This window comes from Passer domesticus, chromosome 1 (genome assembly GCF_036417665.1).
Source record: "Passer domesticus isolate bPasDom1 chromosome 1, bPasDom1.hap1, whole genome shotgun sequence".
Classification (NCBI taxonomy): Eukaryota; Metazoa; Chordata; class Aves; order Passeriformes; family Passeridae; genus Passer; species Passer domesticus.
Window position 1 is genome coordinate 20,524,775 of NC_087474.1, and position 26,362 is coordinate 20,551,136.

General features: G+C 40.3%; 3 protein-coding genes across 11 annotated transcripts in view; 2 read left to right on the forward strand and 1 right to left on the reverse strand.

Annotated features, from left to right (window-relative positions):
- Positions 1-8,164, forward strand: ACBD7 (acyl-CoA binding domain containing 7). The gene is made up of 4 exons (XM_064409058.1): positions 1-338; positions 7,512-7,629; positions 7,733-7,795; positions 7,883-8,164. The coding sequence occupies exons 1-4, from the start codon at positions 327-329 to the stop codon at positions 7,954-7,956; spliced, it is 267 nt and encodes an 88-aa protein (XP_064265128.1). The 5' UTR covers positions 1-326; the 3' UTR covers positions 7,957-8,164.
- Positions 6,660-20,096, reverse strand: OLAH (oleoyl-ACP hydrolase). Of its 7 annotated transcripts, XM_064409012.1 has the most exons (8): positions 19,916-20,073; positions 13,543-13,674; positions 11,773-11,911; positions 11,091-11,190; positions 9,907-10,076; positions 8,917-9,002; positions 8,506-8,672; positions 6,660-7,121 (listed from the first exon to the last, which is right to left on the reverse strand). In XM_064409012.1, the coding sequence occupies exons 2-7, from the start codon at positions 13,670-13,672 to the stop codon at positions 8,542-8,544; spliced, it is 756 nt and encodes a 251-aa protein (XP_064265082.1). In that variant the 5' UTR covers positions 13,673-13,674; positions 19,916-20,073; the 3' UTR covers positions 6,660-7,121; positions 8,506-8,541. The 7 variants fall into 7 exon arrangements, with proteins under 7 accessions (XP_064265082.1, XP_064265091.1, XP_064265098.1 ...); XM_064409021.1 differs by lacking the exon at positions 6,660-7,121 and having other exon boundaries at positions 8,179-8,672; positions 19,956-20,096; XM_064409028.1 differs by lacking the exon at positions 6,660-7,121 and having other exon boundaries at positions 8,179-8,672; positions 19,928-20,081.
- The window catches only part of CROT (carnitine O-octanoyltransferase), a 19,031-nt gene continuing 12,748 nt past the window's right edge, over positions 20,080-26,362 (forward strand). The window contains exons 1-2 of one of the 3 annotated variants that reach the window (XM_064408940.1): positions 20,080-20,190; positions 20,715-20,919. In XM_064408940.1, the coding sequence (XP_064265010.1) occupies positions 20,805-20,919 (115 nt within the window). In that variant the 5' untranslated portion in view covers positions 20,080-20,190; positions 20,715-20,804. Of the gene's footprint in view, positions 20,191-20,215; positions 20,328-20,714; positions 20,920-26,362 lie in introns of those variants that run through there. The other 2 variants (XM_064408952.1, XM_064408945.1) reach the window with 2 other exon arrangements.

Sequence of the window (26,362 nt, forward strand, 5' to 3'; positions counted from 1 at the left end):
AAGCAAACGGCTTGGGAATCTTGCTGTATCACTGCTCTCAGCCTGGCGCCCTGATCCTCAGTGGCATTGCCGGAGCTCAGGCTTCCAGCGGAAACCACTGGGGGCTCTGCTCCCGCCCCCGCGCCCCTTCCCGGCGCTGTCGCCGCTCCGTTGTCCCGGCGGGTGCGAGGGGCGCGGTGGCAGCGAGTCCCGGTGTGCTGCCAGCCTGCTCCGTGCCCGGCCGAGCTCACGGGCACCATCCCAGCGCCGCCCGAGCCCGCTGGCAGACGCGGCGCGTCCCCGGCGGAGAAGGAGCGAGGCCGTTCCCTGCGCATCCCCGCAGCATCATGACCCTTCAGGTACGCGCTTCTGCATCTGGGGAGACACAGGAGGGGGATGCGCTGTGCCTCTGTGTAATGCCGTGCTGGAGACTGAGGAATTTCTTCCGCATAAGGATTTTTACTGCAAAATCAAGGTTACCTTGTGGCGAGGGAAATCTGCCTCAACCCTTGGAGGTTAAATAGTGCATTAGTTTTCACAAGTGGAGGATGAGAAGCAAGCTGGTTAATTTGAACTGTTTCATGGGTCATGTAATATTTTGGATTTTTTTAATGGGTCATGTAATTTTACCTCTTCAGAGTATGCATGAATTATGTTTCTTCAGGTGTGCATCTGAATTTGCTAGGAGGGAAAGGCAGGTACATATTTATGTTTTTAGGATCTAGCTGGTTGCTTGGAGCTGTTAAAGGAGGAGGGAAATTTCTAACACTGAGACAGTGTTATATGTGCATTTGGGAAGTGTAAATAATTTTTAAGGAAGTTGTGTGTATTTTTTAGAGTGTATGTATCTTTGGACTGCTACATTTTGATAGGTTTGTGTTTTGGTAGGAGAGCTTCTACTTTCTTACCTTCTGGCTAGAGAGAGAGCTTCCTTTTAGGTACTCTCTGATAGTGGCTTTAAATAGCTGTTGAGGAAATTATCTTTATTGCTGGATTTTAGCCTCCTACCTTTGTGGGAAGCTATGAATACTTCCCTTGTCTTGGCCATGTCCTGATGGATTAAGCTGATTTTCTTCTTTAGGCTTTCCTATTATCCCTTTCACTTTCAAGATTTGCAAGCTCTTCTATCCCTGTCTCATTATGTCTGTCTCAGCTTAGTTAGTGTGCATTTTGCAAAGAGTGAGCAGCACAATGCTCTGACCTAGATACAGGGAGTGCACTGCCAGCAACTTAGCAATTTTCTTCTGAGCTGCAATTATGCTGAACAGCACAGAGGTTTCATTGTGCTGTGTTACAGCTAAGAAGAAATCTCTTTCTTCAGTGGATCAAAACTGCCAAATCCCAAACATAACACCACCTTTGCATAATTAATAAATACTGAAACTATAGCTTGTTTTATTCTGCCTCAAACTCAGTCTAGAAAGTGAATTTAGAAGCCTGATGATTAAGCAATGAGCCATAAATTATGATAAGAAAGAGCTGAATGCAGTATATATGCTGTTCCATAGCTGCATACAGTTACACTTTCACATAAAAATCAGTGGTTGAAATTTTAAGATGCTGTACACATTCTGCATTATACATTCTAGAGCTTTTTTGTCCACATTGGTTTGGTTGTCAGTTACCAACCATATCCATAACTTTACTGAATCTGGCTGTATGGGAATGAGGACAAATGAATAAAATAATGTTCTATTTTGTGAGGCTGAAAAATATTTATAAGTTTTGCAAAATGGTAAAATATTCCGCTGTAAATGAAGAATTCATTCAAGCTTTTTTCTTTGCAAAAAGGCAGTGTTTGATAATGGTCTGACAATTTGTGCTTTTATCTTTAAGACCCATGTGCTTGTTTATGCCTGTATATATTTTTATGCTTTTTATTTGAGGAGTTAAAGGGAATTTTATCGGCACATGATTAAAAGGAAATTATGTTTTTACAGGCTGCTCATAAGCATGTTGTGTAAGCAGGCAAATCCTAAGCAACAGTCTGTGCAGAATGATTGGCTAGAGGGGGATAAAGAACAAAAGGTTTAGTATTTAGATTTCATTTCTGCACCTTTCTTGCTCTGTAAGACATTCCTTTGCAAATATTTAAACTATCTTGTGATAGTTGCCTATAGATGCAAATAGAATAAAATTATAGGAAAATAAGGCTATTAACTTAATGGTTTCCTTAACTTACTTTTTTATCTTTTGTCTCGTACAATTGACCAGGGCTTCTGGTTCATTCTTACTGTGACGCTGTCGTGGTTTAACACTACCCAGCAAATAATTGCCATGCAGTTCACTTGCTCACCTGCTTCGCCTACAGTGGCATGGGGAGGAGAATTGGCGCTGGGGAAAAGGGGAAGAAAGCAAAAACTCATGGGCTGAGATAAGAATAGTTTAATAATTTTTTTTAAGAAGTAAAATATAGCCCTGTGAGAATAGTAATGAGAGAGGGAGACAGTGCGTGTGCCATTAAACCCAGGAGAAGCAAGTGATGCACAGATTGATCACTACCCATTGACCAAGGCTAAGCCCATCCCTGAGCAGCAATCAGTCCATTTTGGCCAGCTTCTCCCAGTTTCTACACTGGACATGGATGTTCTGTGGTGTGGAACATCCCTTTGGCCAGTTTGGTCAGCTGTCCCAGAGGTGTTCCCCCCAATTCCCCAGATTCTTGTGTAGCTCCTCACATTCAGAGTGTGAGACACTGAAAAGTCCTTGACTCAGTGCAAGCACTACTCAGCAAAACATCAGTTTTAAATAAATAAACAACAATAAATAATAATTCAACATTATTCTTATCCTGCATCCAAAACACTGTCCTGTAGCAGGTACTAGGGAGAAAATCAACTATACTTCAGACAAAACCAGGACAGAAGTTTAGATCAGAAAACAATTCCAGACTTGTGAAAGATTTTCACAGATTTGAATGGTCCTTGTACATCAGTGCTGGCAGAAGCTCACATGCAGTAGTAACTTATTTAAACTTTAAACAATATGGCAACCTAGTTATGGTTTATTATTGATACCAATTTTAAATCTTACAGTTAACAGAGTCCTGCTTTTGTTTGCACGTGTGGATAATATTAAGAGATGTCTGCAATGGAGGAGGCAGTCGTAGTTATAGTTAAGAATGTCACATTTCTGATATTTGGATTAATAATGAAATATTTATTTTAATAAAATTGTACCTATTGAAAAAAACCCTTGAGCAGTAGGTCATCACATTTATTTTCATAAGTGAATGCCCATCCCTTTTATACATCTGTACCAATAGTGTGACTTTAAATGCTTTGCTTTGAAGAGCATCAAATATGTACAGTTCCAGTTTCTTTGAAGCATTATTTTTAATTCCTTGGTAAGGTGTATGCTTTGCTGATTTTGTTTCCCCTCATTAAATGCTTCTCCATTATAAATGCTGTACATCTACTAAAGTGCATAAGAGATTTTGTGTAACTAGACTTGCCTTGCTACCTTAGTACAAAACTCCCTGATATCCTAATGCTGCAGTGCCTGGAACACTGCCCAGCAGTGTGGCACAGCTGGAGAGACTCAGGGCTTGGCTGGGATGTAAACTCAGAGCATGTGAGTTCCTCTGCAATCCCCATGTCCTTGCCTCTTCCCCGAGGTGAGCACAAGTGGAACAGGCCTGTTTTCATGGAAGGGTAAGGCACCTGACTGTCAAAAAAAGCCCAATGAGCAGTCTCACAGGGAGTGTGAGTTCAGACTCCTGCTTGTGGCAGTGTGTCTGTCCCATCCCTGCTCCCAGGCTGAAGGCACTCATGCTGTGCCTAAGACACAGGGCAAGGTGCTTCTGCCCCAGACCCCAAATTCTCTGCCTGTGCTGGTGTGACTTCCTGGCCTCAAACACATGGAGGCACCAGTCTGGGTTTGCTGCTGAAAGGAACAACAGCGTTATTTACTTACTTATTATGGGTCTCAGCAATTTTTTGTGAAAAATTAAAACTGAGCATAACATCTGAACTTGTTGAAGCATTTCAGGTGGTTGTAGCAAATCCAGGTACAGTTGCTGTGCAGAAGGAGACCAAGGGACAATACAGCATACGAAGAAAAAATAAGATTTCAAGATTTTCACAAAAGCAAATATTAATATTACAAAAAACCCAAAAAGCTGAGAAGGGATGCTGTAAGGCTATTTCAACATTTTTGATTCAGCTTTTATATGTACTCTAGAGCACACAGTTTTGGTTTATCTAAATTACATATAACGTATATACATAGCATATGAACGTATTCTGAGCCATTTGGTTTAGAAAAATCTTGTACTTGTTTTGCAGGACTCTCAAATACTTGTTTGGGGAAAAAAATCTACAGATTTTCTTAAGAGAAATCAGACACAAAAAGTTGGACTTAAAGCTTCATGTTTTTCTATGGTTCTATGGTATAGTTGCATCTTAGTAACATTGAAAATTATTTTTATTAAAACAGAAACAAACTACGTAAGTAATTACATGTTTTAGAACATAAAGTTTTAGATTTAAAAATATAATTTGGAAGTAATTTAATCTAGAATTTAGTGCAGAAACTGCCAAATCATATACTTTATTGAATGACCAAGTGTCAGATCTTTAAGAAGACAAATGGCACTTGGAATCTCTCTAATTCTCAGAAGAACGGTTGTATTCAAAATAAACAGGAGCACTTGTCAAACTAAAAGAGTCATTATCAATTTCAGCACACCAATTCTTCTCTGTACTCCTCCATCCACTACTGGGCAGTTGGTTCAGGGAGGCCTTGGTGGGTATCTCCCAGACACTTCTGCTTGTCATTTATCCAAGCACTGTTGGATAAATCTGCATTGTTGCAGGATTTTGGTATTTTCCTTTCATTTCACTTCAAGGGTGGTATGAACTGACAGACCTAGAGATGTGTTTTGTCATCATGAATCCTTTCCATCTAATGTTTTGTGAATTTACAGGCACAGTTTAAAGAATATTCAAGATTTAATTGCTGTTTTGCAGGGAACTAGAATCACCTTTTTAATCACACATCACGATTTTTTTTGAAACATTCCTTTTAAATGCACCTCTCTGCCTGCTGTTCCTTGTTGCAACACTGTTGTTACAGATGTACATCCTCCTGTGGCGAGCACTTCTGTTCTTAGAAGGCTTGTGCTTTCCCTTTGTGGGTTTCATACAGCAATTCAAAATTTGCAAAAATTAGAAATTCCTCAGAAGTTTGTATCTGGCAAATCTCATTAACCAAACCAAATTTCGAGACCAAAATAAAAAGTGAATTCCATCTCAGGAGGCAGAGATGACTCACTTGGTGAAGAGTGGCCAAGTTTCTGTGCAGGAAACTGCAGTGCACACAGCTACCTGTCCTTATCCTGTTTTGCCAGCTGTTCCTGCCTTAATGCAGCCACCAGCTGGCATATCCTTATGTCAATGAATATGTAGTTTCATTATTCCAGAGAGGGGCCTTTCTGTGAGGAAAGATGCTTTAACATCACTCTCTAATTAAATTACTACTCATCTTTCCTCCTGAAATTTAAAAAAAGAAATAACCTTTCTCTTGTACTTTCTCTCCATTTAAATACAGAATGCTGTAGTGAACTTGCCTCTCATTCGTATTCGCTTATTTTCATCACCTGGTCCACCCAGCACAGTCACTTGCCAAGGAGAAAGGCATCAATTAAGGAGACAAACATGCATTAGGTTTTCTTTAAAAAAAAAAATCAAATCTTTCATACTCATGCTGAAATCACTGCTGCCTTTTACACAAACTTTTAAGGTGAAATAGTGTGTTGATGCTGGCCAGATGCCAGGCACCACCAAAGCCACTCACTCACTCTCTTCTGCAGCTGGACAGAGGAGAGGAAATGTTACAAACAGTTCATGAGTTGAGATAAGGACCAGGAGAGAGATGGCTCATCAAATACCATTGAGGGCAAAACCTCAACTTAGAGACATAAAGTGAATTTATTTCTAACAAAATCAGAGCAGGACAATGAGAAATAAAACAAGCCCTTATAAACACCTTCCTCCCTTCTCAGCTCTACCCCCTACCCCAGCAGTGCAAGGGAACAGGGAATGGGGGTTGTGGTCAATCCATCACCTGTGGCTTCTCCTGCTGCTCAGGAGAGGAGTCATTCCCCTGCTGCACCGTGGGGTGGCACAGGAGACAGTTCTCTGTGAACCTCTCCAGCGTGAGCTCATCTCAGGAGCAGCAGCTCCCTGTGACCTGCTGCCATGTGAGTCCATCCCATGGGGAACAGTCCTCCCCACACTGCTGCGGTGTGGGTCACTCCTCCTCGGGGTGCAGTCCTTCAAGGACAGGCAGCTCCAGCCTGGGAGCAGGGCCCCTCTCCTCGGGTCTCCCACAGGATCACAGCCTCCTCCCAGGCATCCACGTACTCCAACCTGGGGCTCCTGCACGGGCTGTGGTGGATCCCTGCATCCCCATGGCCTCCATGGGCTGCAGGGCCACAGCTGCTCCACGGCCTGAGGGGAATCTCGGCCCCAGGCCTGGAGCATCTCCTGCCCCTCCTGTGCTGCCCGTGGTGTCTGCAGGGCTGCTCCTCTCACCTTCTCACTGTGCTCTTCTCTGGCCGTAGCTACAGCTGTGCAACCACTTCTTGTTTATTGTCCTTCTTAAATCTATTACCACAGAGGTGTTACCACCATTTCTAATCGGCCTGGCCTTGCCCAGCAGCACATCCATCTCTGGAGTTGCCCGGAATTGGGTCAGCTTCTCATGGAAGCCACCCTTTTAGCTCCCACCCATCCCACCCCACTTTCCAAAAAGCAGGCCATGCAAAACCAATACACCTGGTTTTGTACATTTTAAATGTTTGTGCAGGATATACTGTGCTTCTATAAATGCAGATCCAACTCAAAAGCTAAAATAATTGTTGAAACCAGCATATAGCATGTTAAAATGCTTGTATTATTCTGCATTAGAGGAGTGAGGTGACCTGATGAGTCTGTCGTCACTCTACAAAATTTATCTCTCTCTGAAATGTTCCGGGCATGAAACAGTGTCTCTTAGCCTGAGATTCACAGTGATGAAAGGAGTAAATTTACACTTTACTCTGGTGCTCTCCTGTGTTTCAGAGCTGGCTGTGGAAGATGGTCCTGGCAGTAGCTCATCTCCATGAGTTACCTCTGTGCCAGCTGTTGGTACCTACTTCCCTGTCAGCAGAGCAGAGGAAATGGAGGGTGGATTGGGCAGTACCACTCAGAGGGGATTTGAGCTCCACCACTTGAGCCAACACAGTGTAGGCAGGGTCAAAACATACAGAGATTACTGTAGGATGTAAAGTTCAGTGAATGGCTTCATACCTGCAATGTGACTGTATATATACATCACATAAATTGTGGAGGCTGCCCCTATCAGCCATACAAGCCTATATCCCTTTCTAACAATGTACACATTTATGAAGCTTCTTTCATGGGAAGAAGCCTTGTCTGATTGCTAAACTCAAGTGATTCCTTGAGAATATCTAATGATACTGCTGTGTCTTGTAAGTCATGTTTTAAAAACACCCCTTGAGAGGAGAACCCTTTCTGTTCTTTCATCAGGCTGACTTTGATGGTGCTGCAGAAGATGTAAAGAAATTAAAAACACGACCAACTGATGAAGAACTGAAGGAACTATATGGATTCTACAAACAGGCTACTGTTGGAGATATTAATATTGGTATTACTATGTATACTTCACATTTACTCTCATATCTTGATAAAATCAATCTAATGTTATGCAAATCTGTATGATAACCAAAGTTATGCATTTATTTTGGCAGAATGTCCAGGAATGCTAGATTTGAAAGGCAAAGCCAAATGGGAGGCTTGGAACCTGAAAAAAGGTGTTAAACCAATTAAATTTACATCCTGTAGTCAAGTTTATAGGATGACAAATGAGGAAAGATAATGACTCCTACTTTCCTTTGCAGGTTTATCAAAGGAGGATGCCATGAATGCCTATATCTCTAAAGCAAGAGCAATGGTAGAAAAATATGGGATCTAGAATATTCAAAATAATTCCCACTAATACTTAACCCTTCAGTAGCTAATGAACTAACTCTGTTGAGAAAAATGCAATACTAACTCCTTATTGTGAGGTCTGACACTAATATCTTTTAAGCATAAGCTGTTTAACTGTAAAGGGTATTTACATATACAATCTATTTTTAGCTTGTATATTAATCTAAATAAATTTGAACTGAATAAATGAAGCTTTCTTTGAGAATTATGGATTTTTGTGGGTATTAAATTATATTTAGCATTTTGACAGGAGCAGACAAACAGAGAAGCTCTAACAGTAAAATAACATAGACTTAATATTTTTGCCAAGAAGGTTATGGAATTAAGTGAAGAGTTTGTACATGTGCAAGAGAAGAAGATGAAAGGAAAAGATGAAACATTTTTTTAAGATCCAAAGCCAATGTTTGTTTTCAAAACATCAGGAAAACTCCCCTTTATAAAGAATTACAGATGAGGAACAGAACAACTTTGAGGCATAACTTGATGCAATGTAGAGAAAGAAGTGACTTATTACAAATTGCTGTGGACTAACCTTACACATTCTGCTAATTAAAATTGAGGGAAATACTCATAGAACATTTTCTATGCTTCTTGTGATGTGTTTTATCAAGAAGCTTTCATTAGATGGTTTCAGCAGATAAAGGTGATCTCCAGGAAGCTCATAAAAGGAAGTATCACCACTCGTGAATTCTCGCCAACCTAAAAAAGATATTTAAAGTGTCAGAGAAATGTCAACTATTGTGATCATTTTTTATAACTATTTAAAAGCTAGAATTTAGTAATTATTTTAAATCCCGTATCAACTTTTTGGTTCATATATTGAAACTGCTCTGTTGATTTATTTCCTATAAGAAGGAGGTAGACTCTAGAAAATTATAATTAATGGATGTAATACAGCAAGAAAATGTGTAAGTATAAGAGGAAAACCATTTAAGCAAAGTACCTTTTGCATCATATATTTTATCATCAGACCCACAAAAGTAGGTAATATCACAAGAGAAGGGGGTATTCATTTCTGTCTTCTCAAATCTGTGAACATAAAAGTAGTCATAGAACACCATAAGATATGTATATTTGAAATTTGCTTACACATACAAAAAAGGTTTTTTGTTCTTCTCCAAAACTTAGCAAATTTCAGGAGTTAGATTATACAGAACATCAGGAAAAGAAAATGCTCTGGAAGTTTCTTAGCTCCTTACCTTACTGCAATTAGATATAGCATTGTAAAGAAAGAATGACCCAATAGTTAGGGAAAAAAAAGAGCTTCATCCTGCAATAAAAATTCTTACCTACAATAAATAATGACATTACCTACTTATATACAAGTTCTAACATTTCAGCATCTTTCAGTGTCAGATTCCTAAGACCAAAATGGGTCCCACATCCAAGAGTTTCCTTGTTTTTGCCAAGGTAAGAAGCCTTAACCACTCAGCTACGTGGACTGTCATGTAATGTCTAGTGGGGACCACAGTTAGGACACAGGAAGCTGGTTGCTGTCTGGGTGCCCAGAACACAGGGATTCTTTTTTCTGGTTAGGCTAGAGGACCTTATATCTGGAGGCTGCATGCAGTGTTCCTGAAGCATGATAAGCTGAGGTTGTTAATCTCAGAAAACAATAAAAGACACAAGAATATTCTTTTAGTAGCTGCTAACTTTAGATGATAGGTAGAACTGTAATTCTGCCATGACAGGTTCACTACTGCAGTAACAGTTGTGATTGCTGTAGTACGCAGTGTTTCATCTAGGGCTTAAATACTGGAAAACAAATAGAAAGGCACACAAAGCTAAAAAACTATGTTTACTGTTTCTTATTCTTTTTATAACAGAAATGAGAACAAGTTACTAAGAAAGAAAAAAGAAAACTTAACATGATCAGACAGAAATAAAAATATAAAATACAAATACAGAAGTAATGCAAAGTTGTAAAACTTACGAAAATGTCTGAAAAAGTCTAGCGTCTTCTTTGAAAGTAAGCGCCGTATCTCTCCAAATGTCTTTATCAAGTGGGAGCTCAAAATTTCCTCCTAGAATCTCCATAATTGCAAGAAGATCATTGCTTCCATCAGGTAGGACTATGCTTTGGACGGCAAGATATGCTGCAGACTGTGAGTACCAAACAAAGCAGATCAGATGTTGTATATAATATACTTTAAATAACTTTTTCATTAAAATTATTTTACTAAAAAGTACAAATAATTTTCCATCTCTAGAATACGATGGCTGATTCGTTTAACATTCACAGAGAACACTTCATGGAAGGGGTTAGTAGACTGTGCTTTCTGAAATTACAAACTGTGAGTGAGCCAAGTACTCTGTACTTCTGAAACTTGTAACTGTTAATATTATTGTGTTCAAGCTTGACTCTTACTATTGAAATACAACTAATAAAATAATCTAAGAGAAAGAAAAAACTAGCACTGGACATAAACCTGGCTAATGTAGGATTGAAGAAACCAACTGATTATGGAAATTTGTGGGAATAACAATTGCTTCCATTAATCACTAGCTCATAGTCAGGGCTAAAAAGCCTTAGAAACTGAAGAACAGAAATAGAAAATGCTGACTGAGGACAGGACTGAAAAAATGCCACTCCACTACTATTTTTCTGAGAAAGACTAGCAGAACGAGCAGAACCTCAGAAAAAAACTGATTAAAAATCCTACAAAGAATGAGGAGAGAGAAAAAAAATTGGACAAATGTGTTGAGGGCTGATGCAGCAGGTTTATGAAAGACTAGGTAAAGACAGTTACTTGACACATTACACAGTAAGGAGGACCACTTAGAATTTTGGTTTGATTATTTTTGAGTGTTAAGCCAATGGCCATACTAAATAACACAATATTCAAAAAAGTTTAGTTTAAGGATTAGTTAGTTTAAGCATTAATTAGTTCCAGCATTAGTTTAAGGAGATTGTTCTTCCAAGGCTAAGGTTAGCAGCAGTGAATATTACATATTCTGCATCTACCTCAGAACACTTTTCACTCCATAGATTCTGAAGAAATGTTAATTTTTTTAAAAATTAAAACTACTCTGCATACTATACTGCAAAATATTATTCTTATTCTTAGTAGCTAATTTATGGTTCTGTTTCATAATGTTAATGACTCCGTGGCTTACATTTGGGGAATGTGCTGCTGACATGAAAAGATGGACTGGCTCCAGTCCGTACTTTTCTTTCAAATGAAGTGCAACGGCAAAACTCGTGTAAGTTCCAAAACTGTAGCAAAACAAGAAATTAAAGCAAAGTAAGTAAACACATACATAAAAAATGGAAAATATAAACATTATTTTAATTTCAGTGCTAACTGGCTATCTTGAACAATTGCTGAAACAGTATATGACATGCAGATTATAATGATATTAGTTTATTGACATTAATTCCTACACAGTCTAATTTTGCAAATAAGACCTTTTCATATTCTCTTTCTTTTAATAGTCTCCTTAATTTTCAATAAGAACAGTTATTTTGAATACTTGAGACTCAGCAATCTTTAGAATCTGTGTTTCATGAATGGTTCACCCCCTGCATTCATATACATCAAGCACAGGCACAAATATTAACAATAAATGCAATTATAATTGATTAGAAACACATGTTCAGATGTTGCACCTGAAGGTATAAATAAATAAATAGAGTCTTTGAATGCAACTGCATGTTTTAGGATGACTTGACAGAAGATCCTTGCAGAAGCATATTTTTCCTATAGGCTTTGCAAATAAAAACAAGTAACTCTCTACTGCTAGAGCTCAGAAATAGAAGCTCCTTCACCAGGGTATCTAAAAATGTATATATTTTTACCTGTGACCAAAAAATGCAAATGGTTTTTCTTTCAATTCTTTTAACAAAACACTTGTAATTTCATTAACTACACTTGTCATGTCTTTTGCAAAAGGCTCCCCAAGACGAGTTTCTCTTCCAGGAAGCCTTATACAGAACACTGCAGAAGAGATGAAGGAAGAGAGGGAAAAGAATTATAGTTATTCCAAATAGATACAGTAAAAGAATTTTATTTTTTTAATTATTCTGCAGAATACACATACTATTTTAATTAATCCTTCTTACAGTTGATGTACAGTTGTGCACTTGCTTGCTATTGCTGCTACTGTGATTTAATCCTGCAAGAGATTAGGTTTCCACCCTTCATTTAATCTCAAATGTTGCTCCTCCAGCTGATCTGATTGATAAATGCCTTGGGTCAGAATCCACAAGATCCTGATTTCAGCTGAGATTTGAAAGCAACTTTATTGTTATAAGTTTTAATAACAACCACAAATTCATTAACTTCAATAATAGTAAGTTTGAGGGCTGTGTAAAAATATATCCCTTCAAGGGCAGCATTAGTAAGTGAAACTATATTTGAGTTGTATAATCCCTATTTTCTTCTTTGTCAGCTCTTCAGCACTGCACATTGGAAAACCCGGAATCATAGTGCAAATTGGTAGATGTTTATAGTTACATTTATAGTTATGTATAGAGAAGAAAATTGACGTGCTTTTACTATTTTCCTTTCAAGACTGAGGATTTTCTTCTCACTGTTTAGTAATAGGAATGAATAGATCAGAAAAAAATGTTGGTTTTTTTTTTTTTTTTTAAATCTCCTTGACATCATGATACTGCTAGTTATGTAGAGGTAATGGGTCAGACACAAAGAGACAGACTCTTCTAGAAGAGACAGACTAAACCACAACCTAATACCATAGATACCAGTACAGAAAAGTTTGCATCTTCTATACTTTCTGCAGAAACCATCCCTGAAAGAACATGCTGTGTGCCCTGACTTTATTCATCTGCGTCTGCACTTGGTGCTAGGCCATTTCCTTAGTAACTTTCTTGGAAGTAGTTCCAGTGGGCAAAACCTTTTTCTTTCTTCTTTTTTTTTTCCCCTAATTTCAAGGAAAACTCAATGTTCAACTGCTTACCAGAAAGTACACTTCCATTTAGAGGACTGGTAAAACTGCAATGGCAATGCTCACGAATATGAAACTTTTTTCTTTGTGGAAGGTTTTGAAAATGGCCTTGGTTCCTCTTCAAATAGGTCAAGCATAGATCTTTTTAGTGCTGATATATCTTGTGAGCAATGAGAATTACTTCATAGTGTAACTAAACATCATTTCACTGTTATAAAATTCATAGATTAAATTTTAGTTTTGATACAAGAAGTACAAACACTGGATAAGAGATATTCTTCAGCCTCTCAAAATTAAAAATAGTTTTCATATCTTTACTGTTAACCTTGCTGAAGACTGGCTTATCAACAATATTCAGTGCACTTCTGTTTCTGAATCATACCAGTAGTGTCTGAAGCAGTCAAGCACACTATAATCTTGTGAAATATAGCTCTGAGAATATAATTTTTTCACCCAATCGAATATAATTTGATTCAAGGTGGTACAGAAAATGTACCCTAGTGGAAATGCTAGTTCCTAATGAATGCTAGTTCCTTCCTTTCTGGAGAAGACACATTGGATAATGATTGTGGTGCTCTCAAGACTTATATTCCATTAAAAATTTTGGCTAATGTGTATTTCAGAATTGCTTAACTTCTCCTGTAACTACAAAATGACTAACCTTCAATTGAGTCGTTGAAGAGTCTGCCCCATTGAGCAAGTTGTGAAGTTCCACTTCCAGCCCATGGAAAGCAAATCAGTCTACAAAGAGCATCTGGCTTTTTTTGTACACAAGCAACCAGCTTTTCCATTTCTTAAAAAGAAAAAAAAAACCAAAACAAAACAAAAACAACCAAAAAACCCCATCATTCTAGAACAAGACTCTTCAGATTTAGGAAAATTAGAGTGAATTAAGTCTAAATTGAAACAACAGGGTGCAATGGTCTCTGTCATCAAAACTGTTTGTGTTACAAAAACTATCTGCTAGATATGAGATAATCTTCCTGCAACACTGTAAATCAGTTCTGCTTTTATAAATGATGGTAGAACAGTATTGGGCAATACCCTTAGTTAATATTTGCTCAGTCACTGATCACAACAAACATTACAAGCAGTAAAATAAATTGCTAAGAGATTTTAGGAAGATCATTTCAAAACATATGCTCTTAGGATATACACAAAAATAAAAGGTCCATCTGAAGAACTTAGAAAACATAAGGACCACCTAGTTCAATGTTCTCTCTATCACAGTGGTAAAACAGATGTCAGTCACAGTAGGATGTCATTTCTGTATATATATAAAATGTCTATGAATTACTCTTCATGTATTTTTCCAGTCTCCCCTTGAACAGTTGGCATCCATAAGATCCTCTTGCAATGAGTTGCACAGCATCACTGTCTGATGCATGAAGAATGAATCCCTTTTTTGGTTTTAGTGCCTCCGAGAGTAACCTAAGTCAAGGCTGTAACTGAGATGCAGACTCATCACCAGCTGTGTCTGATCTGCTGCTGAGGAGACAATCTGTCCCTTCCCAGCTTCTGGGAGCATAATGCTCTACCCACTCTTTTACTCAGCAATAGCAACTACATAGCTGTGTAGGAAGAGCACATTGTTTATCAAGCTGTAAACTAATCCTGTAGCTTACTTTTCACCTGCATGAGCTTCACCATCCTCCTGTTGAAAATGAAAGGAGCCTTTTATGACCTTTTTGGAAGCTTTTACACACTTCATCCAGCTGGACAGGTGCATGCTGATATTACATACACAGCCACAAAGTTTGGATGCAAATGACACATCTGTGCTAACCTAATGGAGTAATTTGCCTTTAAGGATTATTTTACAACTCTCCCTGAAATAAAGAACCTGCAGAGTCTGTCTTACTGGTTTGAAAGGTACATTCAGCCAATCTAATTTTCATTCACAAAAAAAAAAAAGGTCACAAACAAGAAAGAACTATTACATTAATACATAATCTTTGGAGTACAGTTGAATCTCAATTTACTTGAAATCTAAGCAGATCTGGTTAGGGAAATGTCTTTTTTCTCTCTTTTTTTTTTTTTTTACAAGACAAGACAATTTAAAAAAATTATTATTATTTCCAAACTGTCTTTATATTTTCATCTACTTCCACCTATTGGCCTTATACCTGAGATCTAACTTTGACCCTATTATAACAAAGAGAGGATATATAAGAATTCTGCAAAATCAAGATTTTCCTAGATTGTAAGCTTTTCAAGAGAAACAAGCTTTTATTTTATTCCCTATAAATTTCAAGTCAGATGCATGATCTGATGAATTAATGGCAGAAAAATCTACTTTACAGTGTTCACAATCAAAAATAATGTTTATTTCTTGAACTATCAGCAAAGAAATGGCTCAGTCAGTGAAAAAAAGAAAATCCATTGAATTTTAAGAAAGTATTTCCTGGTTTTTTTCTCTTCACGTGTAGAATAAGCTGAAAATAAAATTCTACTTTGACAGAGAGCTGTATAAAAGATTAAAAGAGATTTAAAGATTTAGAGATTTAAGATTTAAATCACAGAACAACTTAGGCTGAAGGGGACTTTTAGAGATCATGCAGTTCAAATCTTCTCTTGTTAGGTGTTGAGTATCTCCAAGGATGGAGACTACAATCTCCCTTGGTAACCATGCTCCAGTGTTCAATCACAGCTCATAGTGAGGATACTTTTCTATCCATATGCTTGTTGTCCCTTGTATCTACAAGTCTTCTTTTTGCTGAGTACAGCCAAGAATAGCCCAGCTCTGCCCATCTTTCTGTTAGGCTGGTGAAGACATCTTCATTTGGCACTCCCCTCTTAAGACAAAACCAATTGTCTCAGACTCTCCTGTACACCACCCACTCCAGTCACAATCACAGGGGACTGTGCCATGTTCACTTCAGAATCTCAATATCCTTCAAACACAACATAATTCAAAACGGACCCAGAAAGAAATTTTGGATTCTTTTTCAAACATGTTTTTGACACAGGCTTTCAGGGCATTACAAACTTTTTACATGAGCTTTATTTATTGTCATGGCATCACCTCATACTAGGTGGACAAGCGTTAATTGAAAAGCACAATTGAAAACACAAGCAACAACAAAACTGCTTTCACACTGACCAGCTGCCAGGACAAATGGACCAACAGCCCCACCCTGCAGGGAACAGAAAGCCAAAGGTAAAGAAACACCAAGGGCTTGCAGCACAGGGCTGCAAGATATTTCCCCAAGGAAAATATATCCTATAGCACACAGTCTAAAAATCTGTGGAAGAAACCTTTGTGAACTTCAGGAGTGTGGTATTTGCCAGTAGGGCAGTCCAGGACCTAAGAGGCCTCTCCAGTATTCAGGAACTTGCAAACCCTACCTAGGAGACCTGTGTCATTTGCACATACATGAGTTAACCCCTTGTCTGCAGATTCTGGAAGCCAAGGAAAAAGCAACCCTTTCCCAGGTGGCAAGTAAATTCAAGTCTAAAAATCTCATAAAATTTAGATTTAAGGTAGTCCATTCACCTCCCAGCAACAAGCACAGAATTAAAATAGTGAGCCTGGCAGTCAAATTATCAACTTCATGGTAGGTATGGAGTCTGTTATCAAAGCTGCTGGATTGCTCACAGCTAGGCATGTATCTGAGACACCTGGCTGGGCATTGACCACTCGGTATCTGCAATCCTGTAATAACAGAGCTGTCAGGCTGTAGGACAGGCAATGTAATCCTCTACTGATTTTATCTTCACAAGAGAAACACAGTTTGTGTAACTGATAGACACCAACGTCTCGGTGTTCTAAATATTGTAACACAGTTGAAATTTTTTATTTCTGCATCTGTATCAGTACCTCATGTATTACTGTATCACATACATTTGGCTACATTCATTATTCAAATAATTTTTTAAAAAGTTTAAAAATATGTTTTTCAGGGTAGGCATTTAAACTTTCTGGAAAATTACACATTTATGAAAAGAGGATTTCTATCCCTAAGTTTTCTTACTCAGCAAAAGCAGTGGTGTGATCTTCCATTTAAGAATCAGGTAAATGCATAAACCACAGGAAAAAAAAAAAAGTGGGAAGCCATATCTCAGTAGCTCCTGAGTTCAGGAAAATACTGATGTTTGCTTCTTGAAAAATAAAGACTTTGGGAATTTTTTTGCCTTTAAACCTAGATGCTGTAAATTAATGGGGGAAAAAAGGTATGGAGCATATCCATCTTATTAGTCATATTTTTCCCAATAACATATATCTCATGGCTACATTTTCAGTAGACTATAATTGAAATTGGTTAATGTCATTGCTAACATCTAAAAGCTGCTGATGAAAACAAATTTGTGTCATTACCAACTGAAATCATGTCCTCCAGAAAGCTGTTTACCCATCCCTTTACTTCATCTTGAAAAAAAATCTAGGACATAAATTATTTGTGGAACACTTGCATTAGGGATGCTTTGAGCTTATCAGATGCAAAATTCTTGAAATAAATATTAAAGTCACACAACATGCATTCTCAACATGGACTTTACTACTTGGACCTTCCAGGGTGTTGAAACTGCCAAATATACAGACCATGTGGATGCTGCAAAAACAAATACAAGGAGCAGTATAATCTCCCTTCCTTTCCTACTGCTGCTGTCATCTGAGTTCTGCTACGGTAGAACCACCTAACCTTTGCTCAGATGTTTGAGGAAATCATTCAGTTGAGAAGAAGAGCTCTAAAGCAGTCCATAGAGTTGAATTGTGAAAGGTAAGAGAGATGAAATTGGAGATAAAGGCTGGCGTACAGGGATGGCGCTAGGCAAGTAGCTCAACAATCAAGAGGAAATGTGAGTGTGGAAATATAATTACCATCTCAAGGGAAAAAATAAGTTGGGAGATTGCAACCTCCTGTTTAGTATCTTTATTGATAATCTGGATGAGGGGATTGAGTGCACCCTCGGTAAATTCTCAGACAACACCAAACTGGGTGGGAGGTTGATGTGCTGGATGTCAGAAAGAGTCTGCAGAGGGATCTGGACTGGGTGGATCAATGGTCCAAGGCCAATATATGAGATTCAAGAAGACCAAGTGCTGATTCTTGCTCCAGGGTCAAAATAACCCCATGCAGCACTATAGGCTTCAGGAAGAGGTCAGTATATGAAGTGGAGGGAATAAGGTGGAATGGAGGGACGTTTTAAGTGATGGGTGTTTGTCTTCCCAAGCAGTTGTTGCATGACATAGCTCTACTTTCCTTGGGATGGCTGAACACCTGACCATGGGAAATAGCAAATTAATTCCTTGTTTTGATTTGCTTTTCTGTGTAGCTTTTGATTTCCCTACACACGAGATTTCTAACTTTTACTCATCTGATCCTCTCCCTGATCCCACTGGTAGGCGAGTGAGTGAAAGGTTGTTGCATGGGGCTTGGTTGCTGGCTGGAGTTAAACCACAACAGTAGGCAATGGGAAGCCATTCTGGCAGCAAAGGCAGAGTAACAAAGACAGACAGAAGCAACAAACACTACTGCAGATGCAAAGAGGAAAGAACAGAATCACTAGGTTGGAAGAGACCTTCAAGATCATTGAGCCCAACCCAGCCCTAACATCTTAACTAAACCATGGCTCCAAGTGCCACATCCAGTCTTTTTTTAAGCACATCCAGAGATAATGACACCACCACCACCCAGGCAAACCATTCCAATACTGTATCACCCTTTCTGTATAAAACTTTTTCCTAATATCCAACCTGTATTTCCCTCGTTGTGGCTTAAGACTGCATCCTGTGTTTCTGTCAGTTGCCTGGAGAAAGAGAGTGACCCCCACCTGACCACAACCACCTTTCAGGGAGTTGTACAGACTGATAAGGTCACCTCTGAGTCTCCTCTTCTCCAGGCTAAACAACTCCAGCTCCCTCAGTTGTTCCTTGTAGGGCTTGTGCACTACACTGGGCTTCATATGCCCTCCCCAGTACAAGTGGAGCTTCACCATGGGTTGAAATGTTTGCTCCAGCATGTGAAGACTGCTCCAAATGCCACCCAATCACTCTGGCCACTGCTTACTCCTACTCCTGTGGAGCTGCAAGTCACATCCCACAGCATTTCTTCCACATAACATTTTAACAGACAGCACAGAAACCCACCAGCCCAGACCTGCTCCACAGAAACACCCTTGAGATTCCTGTGCCATTGCCCACCCACAAAGCAGCTGGGCCACGTACCCTGGGTGAGGAGTCCCCTGGGCCAGCCAGGGCTTGCATCTGGCCTCAGTCCTGCTAAGGACACCACAGGAGTTAAGAGCACAGCCCATGAGGAACAGCAGCTGTGAAGAGCCCCTGCCTCCAATGCAGCCCCAGCTGCACTTTCTCCCCATGTCACAGATACTGAGTTCTAAGGATCACTGAAGTCCAGCTCCTGAGCCTGCACAGGACATCCCAAGAATCACACCATGTGCCAGAGAGCACCTTCCAAATGCTTCTTGAATTCTAGCAGGCTTGGTGCTGTGAGCAGGTTCCTGGGGAACCTGCTCCAGTGCTCAGTCACTCACTGGGGAAAAAACATTTTCCTAATATCCAGCCTAAAACACTCCTGACACAACCTCAGGCCATTCCCTTGTTTTCTGTCACTGTGCACTGCAGAGATCAGTGTCTGCCCCTCTGCTTGCCCCCATGATGAAGCTGTAACTGCAGTGACGTCTCCCCTCAGTCTCCCCCAGGGTGAACAGACCAGGTCACCTCAGCCGCTCCTCATGTGGCTTCCCCTCCAGACCCTTGTCTATTTTCGTAGCTCTCCTTTAGAAGCTCTCTAATAGTTTAATGCCTTTTTTGTATTGTAGCACCCAGAACTGCCCCCAGCACTCGAGGTGAGGCCACCCCAGTGCAGAGCAGAGCAGGACAATCCTCTCCCTTGCCGGCTGGTGATGCTGGGCCTGATGCCCCACAATACATGCCTGGCCCTCCTGCCTGCCAGGGCACTGCTGATTTATAACCAATTTTCCATCAGCGAGGAAAATTGGTTATAAATCAGCAGTGGTTATAAATCATGGAAATGAGGTCTCCAGCCTCTCCTTCCCCAGTCTGTACGTACGTCGAGAGTTACCCTCTCCCAGGCGCAGACCAGCACTTGCCCTTATAAAACTTCACACAGTGGCGAATGCTCAGCCCTCCTTTTGGCCCAGGTCTCTCTGCAAAACTCGTCTGCCCTGAGGGAGTCGCCACCTCTACCCACTGCCCTTTTAACTCCACCGCCGCCTCCGGAGCGCAGGGGACGGCGAGGCCGCTCCCCTCCCGCCTCCGCCCCGCCCCGCGCCGCTTCCGGAGCCGCTGGGAAGTGGGACAGAAGCAAAGGCGGCGGCCGGGGAGGTGGGCAGGGGGTGGGACTGGTGGTCTTCGCCGTTCTCGTTCCTCGGGGGTGTGCTCGGCTGGGCTGTCTCCTTGCACCCAGGCCTCATCCGCCGTGGGCTCTCCCGGGCTCTCCTCGATGTGGGCCCTCAGCCGCTGTAAACTCTGCTGCGCTGTCGCGGGCCTTGCGCCCGGCCCGGCTCGGGGAGCGCTGGGGTCGGGGCTCGGGCCGGGACCTTGGGAGGGTCTGCGGGGGGGTTCGGAGGGGCCGCCAGCCGGGCTGGGGGGTGATTCCCCCTTCCCCAGGTATCCTCTAGTCTGGGGCGGGTGTTCCAGGGCTGACTGGTTACTGCTTGGGAGAGAAAGCGACAGGCTTCGAGCTGGTTATTCGCGCCGTGCTGGGGAAAAGCATCAATAGCAGCCTGGTCTTCGTTTCCCCCTGCTGTGTGTGTGCCTCTCATGGCTGCGAGCCAGCAAGAAACCCTCGGTCTGTGCTTTGTCGGGGAACGTTTCCTGATCTCTGTCTTTTTCCGTGTAAATGGCAGGAGGCCGGAGCGAGGGAGAGAACAGTGTGGGGAGATTGGTCATCGGACGTGGGCTTGGTGAATAGTCTGGTTGTGCTGCAGGTCTGCAACATGGAAAAGCAACTGCTTGAATCCTCAGAGGAGCGAACGTTTCAGTACCAGGATTCTCTGCCTTCCCTGCCAGTACCTCCTCTTGATGAATCTTTGAGTAAATATCTTGATGCAGGTAATGACTTAATGTTGTAATGGTAGCATGTCATGTGCTGTTGTAACCAGGCTAATCTGAAGATGTTTGCTAAGTAGACACAGCTTGTACTGTAATTGGGGCGTGGAATACAGACAAGCTCAGTGTGCCAAAGGATCTCTTTCAGGCTCTAAACTGGAAATTAAGTGCCCAGAGAAACTTGAGTAAAAGTTTCTTATTTATCCCTAATTACCTTTCTTCAAGGGAATTTGGCACTTGGTTAACTTTTTGGTTTGAGAGTGGATTTTTTTTTTTTTTCTTCTCAAAAAAAAAAAAAAAAGCTTGTCCAGTGAAAGATACTTCACTTAAAAAGTTTGGTTTACATAACTCCTTGTTTATAACTGTGTTTGCAGAGGATCTTTTTACAAGAACAGTTATTTAAGACTTTTAAAAACTTTTAATACTTAATATTGGTGAGAAAGAGCACTTATTAACTATACAGTAGTAGGCAAAAGCAGTGGTGAGCATTTTTACATAATTTAGCTTGGATACTTTCTGCCTTGACATGTTGACTAATCTAAAGAACATCACAGAAAAGTTTTGAAAACAACATCCATGTACATGTATCTAGTTTTTAAAATATATAGTTTATAAAGAAGAAATGGCTGGTTAATTTTTTATTATGTATTGGGAATGGCAAAAATGCATTATGAAGTACCTTGAGATTACTTTTCTCTATTTCTGCAATAATTTTCAGAACTCTGAGACATGGAGTTTTTTCTGGAACATCTACTTTGTATCTTACCATCTTACAGGAATTACAGAAATGCTAACAAAGTAAGACTTGGAGTTCTCTTCTTAGCAGAAACATACTACACCAAATTTTTCCTTTCCCAAAATAGAATTCCTGAAGTTTACTCTTGAGTTCCTATTTATTCTGAGTACTGGAAATGGCCTGCTTTGGTGTTCTTTACATAAATGTTTTTTGATGCAGAATGTTGAAGTGGGTTGTGTGTCTAAAATAATGCACTGTCTTTTTGCTGTAATGCAGATTAACTAAGCTTGTGCTGCGAGACTAGAACCTGCAATAACAAAATTGCTGTTTAGTTTTTTAAACTCATCTGTCTCTCCAGGTTAATAAATAACTCTCTCATGGAGTGAGAAAATCTGACAGTGAATTTGTTTGCTCTTGTTTTCTGATTCTGATCGGTTTTCATAAATAACCTTATCACATGTCCCTTTCTTTTTCATGCTGAAGTTAGTTGCTGCTTACTGTTCCGTGTACAAAATCATTCCATAATTTTGATCACTGTTGCTCTTCTTTAGTCTCACTGGTGGTGGAGAAAAGTTAGCCCAGTATTTGCCAGTCTTCCCCTGTACAAATATATTAAAGTCAAAGGGTGCAGGGCACAGTTCTAGACATTTTAGTCTGTAAATGTGAGTGAAGGAAAGGAGATGCTTCAGAAGAACAATTCAGAACCTCTAAATGATTCTTCATAGAGGCTATAAATTAGTCCTGGGAAACCTTCCATTGGTTGGAGGAGGATTCCAGGCAGTTGACATTAGTCAGGGCGCCTGCTAGTGAAGCACTTGCCTGTTTAGAGCCAGCTAACTAGAAAAGCTGGACAAAGTATGTGTCAGAATATACCTTATTTAAGGCTTTACAGTTACTACTTTTCAAGGAGTAACCCTGTTTTGAAAGTAAGCCTTGAGCAGAGAAGGTGGCCATAGCCATGTTATTTAGCCTTCCAGCCCAGAGGCTGAGATTCAGAAGCATAGACTCAACATGAAAGTATGAAAACTCAAACTTCCAGCTTCCCAGAGGATTCCTTAATTATGCAACGGAAGGTGTCTTTCATGGGATACTTCTTGTTCATGGGCAGAGCTGATTCCCTAATCAGAAAAAAAGACAAGATCTGTGGGCTGAAGAAATGCAAGAGGTGTTTCACTGAACTCTGGTGAGAAAGAGGCCAAGTTCTGCTCCTTAACAGTGCTGCTTCTACAATCATGGTTTTTAAATGGAAAGAGACCCTGTGGTCATAGAATCATGTAGATTGGGAGGAGTCAATCTGGATCAAATTTCTGCTCAAAGCTGGCCCAACTACAGCATGTTGCTCAGGCCCTGCTTAGCCAGGTTTTGTTTACTTACAAGGGTGGAGACTGTTTCGTTGTAACCTGTTTTGGTGTTTGATCACACTCGTGATTGTGGGAGGGGGAAGAAAAACAACAAATGAAAAAAACCAGCAATGACCAAAAAAAACCCAAAGAACTTCACATTTTCCATGTGAGAAATTTTCTGTATTCCACCTTTATTCCATTTTCTCTTATCCTAATTCTTTCCATCTCTGAGAGGAACCATACTTTATCTTCACCAGGACTTTCCATTCAGTTGAAGAGGGCAGCCAGGTCTTCCCTTTGTCTTCATAAGCTCAACAAACACAGTTCTCAGCCTCATCTCATTCTGCATTCCAGTCCCCTCACAATCTTAGTCACCCCTTTAATGGTTCAACTAAATTAATGGCAGATCTTTTCCAGCCTAAATGATTCCATGAATTGAGACCAGAACCAAATAATTTTTCTTAGTTTTCATTTTCTACTTGAATATTGCTCTGTAATGACGTTGTAACCTGAGTAACAGAGGCTAATCATCCTCCCTTTCAATAGTGTGTGATAATAAGGTCATTTTCTGGGAAACCTGAGTGTTGCACTACCCTCAGTCAGGGAAGGCTTTCAACTTCAGGATGAAAATGGTAATCTGCAAAAGGATAAAGGTGAATGGCTCTGTTGCTGTTATTTCTTTTTTCATTTGTGTTCACAACTGATGGTGTGCAATTCAAGCTGCATCAAGATGAGTTCTAGGTGTGTAGGCACTATGTGAATGTCCAAGCTGATCATCTGTGGTGGAGGTGTAAGGGGAATGCTGGTACCTTTCCAGTTGCAATGGTGTTGTAGTGGAATTTTTGGAGGTCCCAATGCAATTTAAACACAAGCATTGCATGGTAATACTTGAAAGTAGATGTTCTGTCTTGCTGCCTGAGGTTGTCAGAATGTGCTTAAAACCACATTTGTAGGTAACATTTGGCCCTCACTCTCTATGTTTGTCCTGTGGAATAGAAAAAAATATCACTAGGACTTGCATTATTGTTGTGGAGTGCCTTAAGGAGACCAGGATGTATTTGAAAATTGATCCTTATCTTTTCACTTTAGGACAGGTAGTGCAAAATACTGAAATGCCTTATATAATTAGGATTAAAATGGAATTATTTTGAAAATGAGTGAGGATGACTTACCCTTGATAGAAGAGGATCAGCACTGAACAGATTGGACATGAAAAACTGTGGGTCCTGTTGAGATGTGCCCATGAGTGCTGAGGGAGCTGGTCTTTGTCTTGGAAAGGCCACTTCTGATAATCTTTGGGAAATCATGATTACTGGTGAAGGTTCCTGAGGAAAGGAAGAAAGCAGATGATACTGTTGTCTTCAGGAAAGATAAGACTGATCAATCTTGCTTTAATTCCTGGGAATTCCTGGCAAATAATAATGAAAACCATTTCTGAGCATATGAAGGACAAGACGGTGATTGGGAATGGGCAGTATGGTCTCTGAAGAGCCAATTTTGCTTGACCAACATGGTCACCTTTTATGATGAGGTGACTGTCTCAATGGATGATGGAAGAAGAGTGGATATTGTTTATATTGACTTCAGGAAGGCTTCTGGCATATCAATAGCTTTTTAAAAATATCTTCATAGAGAAACTAATAAAGTATGGGCTAGGTAGAGAACAATCAGATGGGCTGGAAACTGTATCATCTGCTGGGCTCAAAGGTGTGTGATCAGCAACACATATGCCAGCTGTAGGCCAGTGTCTGATGGTATACACCAGGGCTCCAGTAATTTTTTATATGGTCATTGGTGGTGATGGGACATGCATGATGGGACAGACTGTACTCTGGGTTTGGGAGCTTCCAAAGCTGGAAGGAGTAGCTAATACACCAGATGGTTGTTATGCCATCAGAGGGAGCTTGATAGGCTGGAGGAACAGGCTAACAGGAGCCTCATGAAGCTCAACAAACACAGGGAAATGCCAAGTCATTCACCCTGGAGAGAATAACTTGCCACAGCAGCACAAGCTGGGGCCTAGTGCCTGGATACAGAGGAGCCCTGGGGTCTGGTAGACATGAAGTTGAGCATGAACCAGCATGTGGCCTTGCAGCAAGGCATCTCAGTAGTCTCCAGGGCTCCCTGTATGGAAGGAAGGTTGCCAGCAGGCACAGAGAAGTGATCCTTGCCCTTGGTTCAGTGCTGGGGAGGACACATCTGCAGTTCTGTGTCTGTTTCTGGGCTCCCTGTACAGGTGGGATAGGGACATAGTGAAGTGAGCCCAGAGAGGGGCTGTGACAGCGATTAAGGTCTTGGATTATCTGACATATAGGAAGAGACAGAGAAAGCTAGGATTGTTCAGATCTTTGATATATGTGTGAGTACTTGTTGTGGAGGAGATGGAGCCAGACATCATAGTAATATCCAGTGACAGAATAAGAGGTGATGGGCACAAACTGAAATACAAGAAATTTCTTTTAAACATAAGAAAACTCCTCTTATTGAAGCTGTGGTCAAGCAGTGAATAGGTATTGTAGAGTCTTTGTCCTTGGAGATACTTAAAACCCAACACAGTCCTAAGCAAGTTACTGCAACTGACCCTACAGAGATGAAGTGTTGGACAAGATGATCTCTAGATTTGTGAAGAAGAGAAAAATAGTGGTTGCAGGCAAGCAGATGTGATTGCAGCAAGATGGAGTTAAGATTTAATACTTGGGTTAACTAAGTATTTGAGACCTTGCCCTGCTGAAAATCGCTGGTTGCTCACAAAAGCAAGATGAGAGATGATGCAGATACTTGTTTAAATTTTTGTAATTGTGTATCTTTCTTTGTTTCTTTGCAGCTACAAGTCAATTACAGGGTTACTTGTTACTTGCCAGTAGCAAGACAAACAAGAATTAACTAATGATAGTGTCCAGTGACCTCAAAAATTACTTGGGTCTCATTGTGTAGGCGTTGAATCACCAGAAGCACACCTCACACACAGCCTTCCATTCTGTTTCCCACTGACTTCACAGTCTAAGCATAAATAAAACAGAAAATACATTATATACCAGGTAGAGTATAGAAAAAAAATGAGATGTGCCTGAATGGAAAATTACATCAGCAGTGCCCATTACTGACCAGAGATTTCATGGTAAAAAGTCTTTAAGGGGTGTTTAGATTAAAATAATGGCTAGTTTTGCAGCTGTTTGTGGAGGACTTCAGCCTGTAATGCACATGATCTGAGAGAAACCCAAAAGGATTTAAAAACAGAAAAACGGTCTACCAGTAACTGCATTTGCTGTCAATCAAAGGTGATTGTCCCAATAACACAGGGACAGTGAATGAGAATTGATGGGCAAGTGGCTTGTAGACCATGAATAGACTTGAAAATACAGACAAG

Bases quoted from the DNA above. Each gene is read 5' to 3' on its own strand.
- ACBD7 (XM_064409058.1), top strand. The intron at 7,630-7,732 runs GTATTACTATGT...TTATTTTGGCAG, and splicing joins TGTTGGAGATATTAATATTG to AATGTCCAGGAATGCTAGAT. The intron at 7,796-7,882 runs GTGTTAAACCAA...TTTCCTTTGCAG, and splicing joins GGCTTGGAACCTGAAAAAAG to GTTTATCAAAGGAGGATGCC.
- OLAH (XM_064409012.1), bottom strand. From the start codon at position 13,672: ATGGAAAAGCTGGTTGCTTGTGTACAAAAAAAGCCAGATGCTCTTTGT. The intron at 10,077-11,090 runs GTAAGCCACGGA...TGGTACTCACAG, and splicing joins CAGCAGCACATTCCCCAAAT to TCTGCAGCATATCTTGCCGT. The intron at 8,673-8,916 runs GTACTTTGCTTA...TATCTTTTTTAG, and splicing joins TAAAATATATGATGCAAAAG to GTTGGCGAGAATTCACGAGT.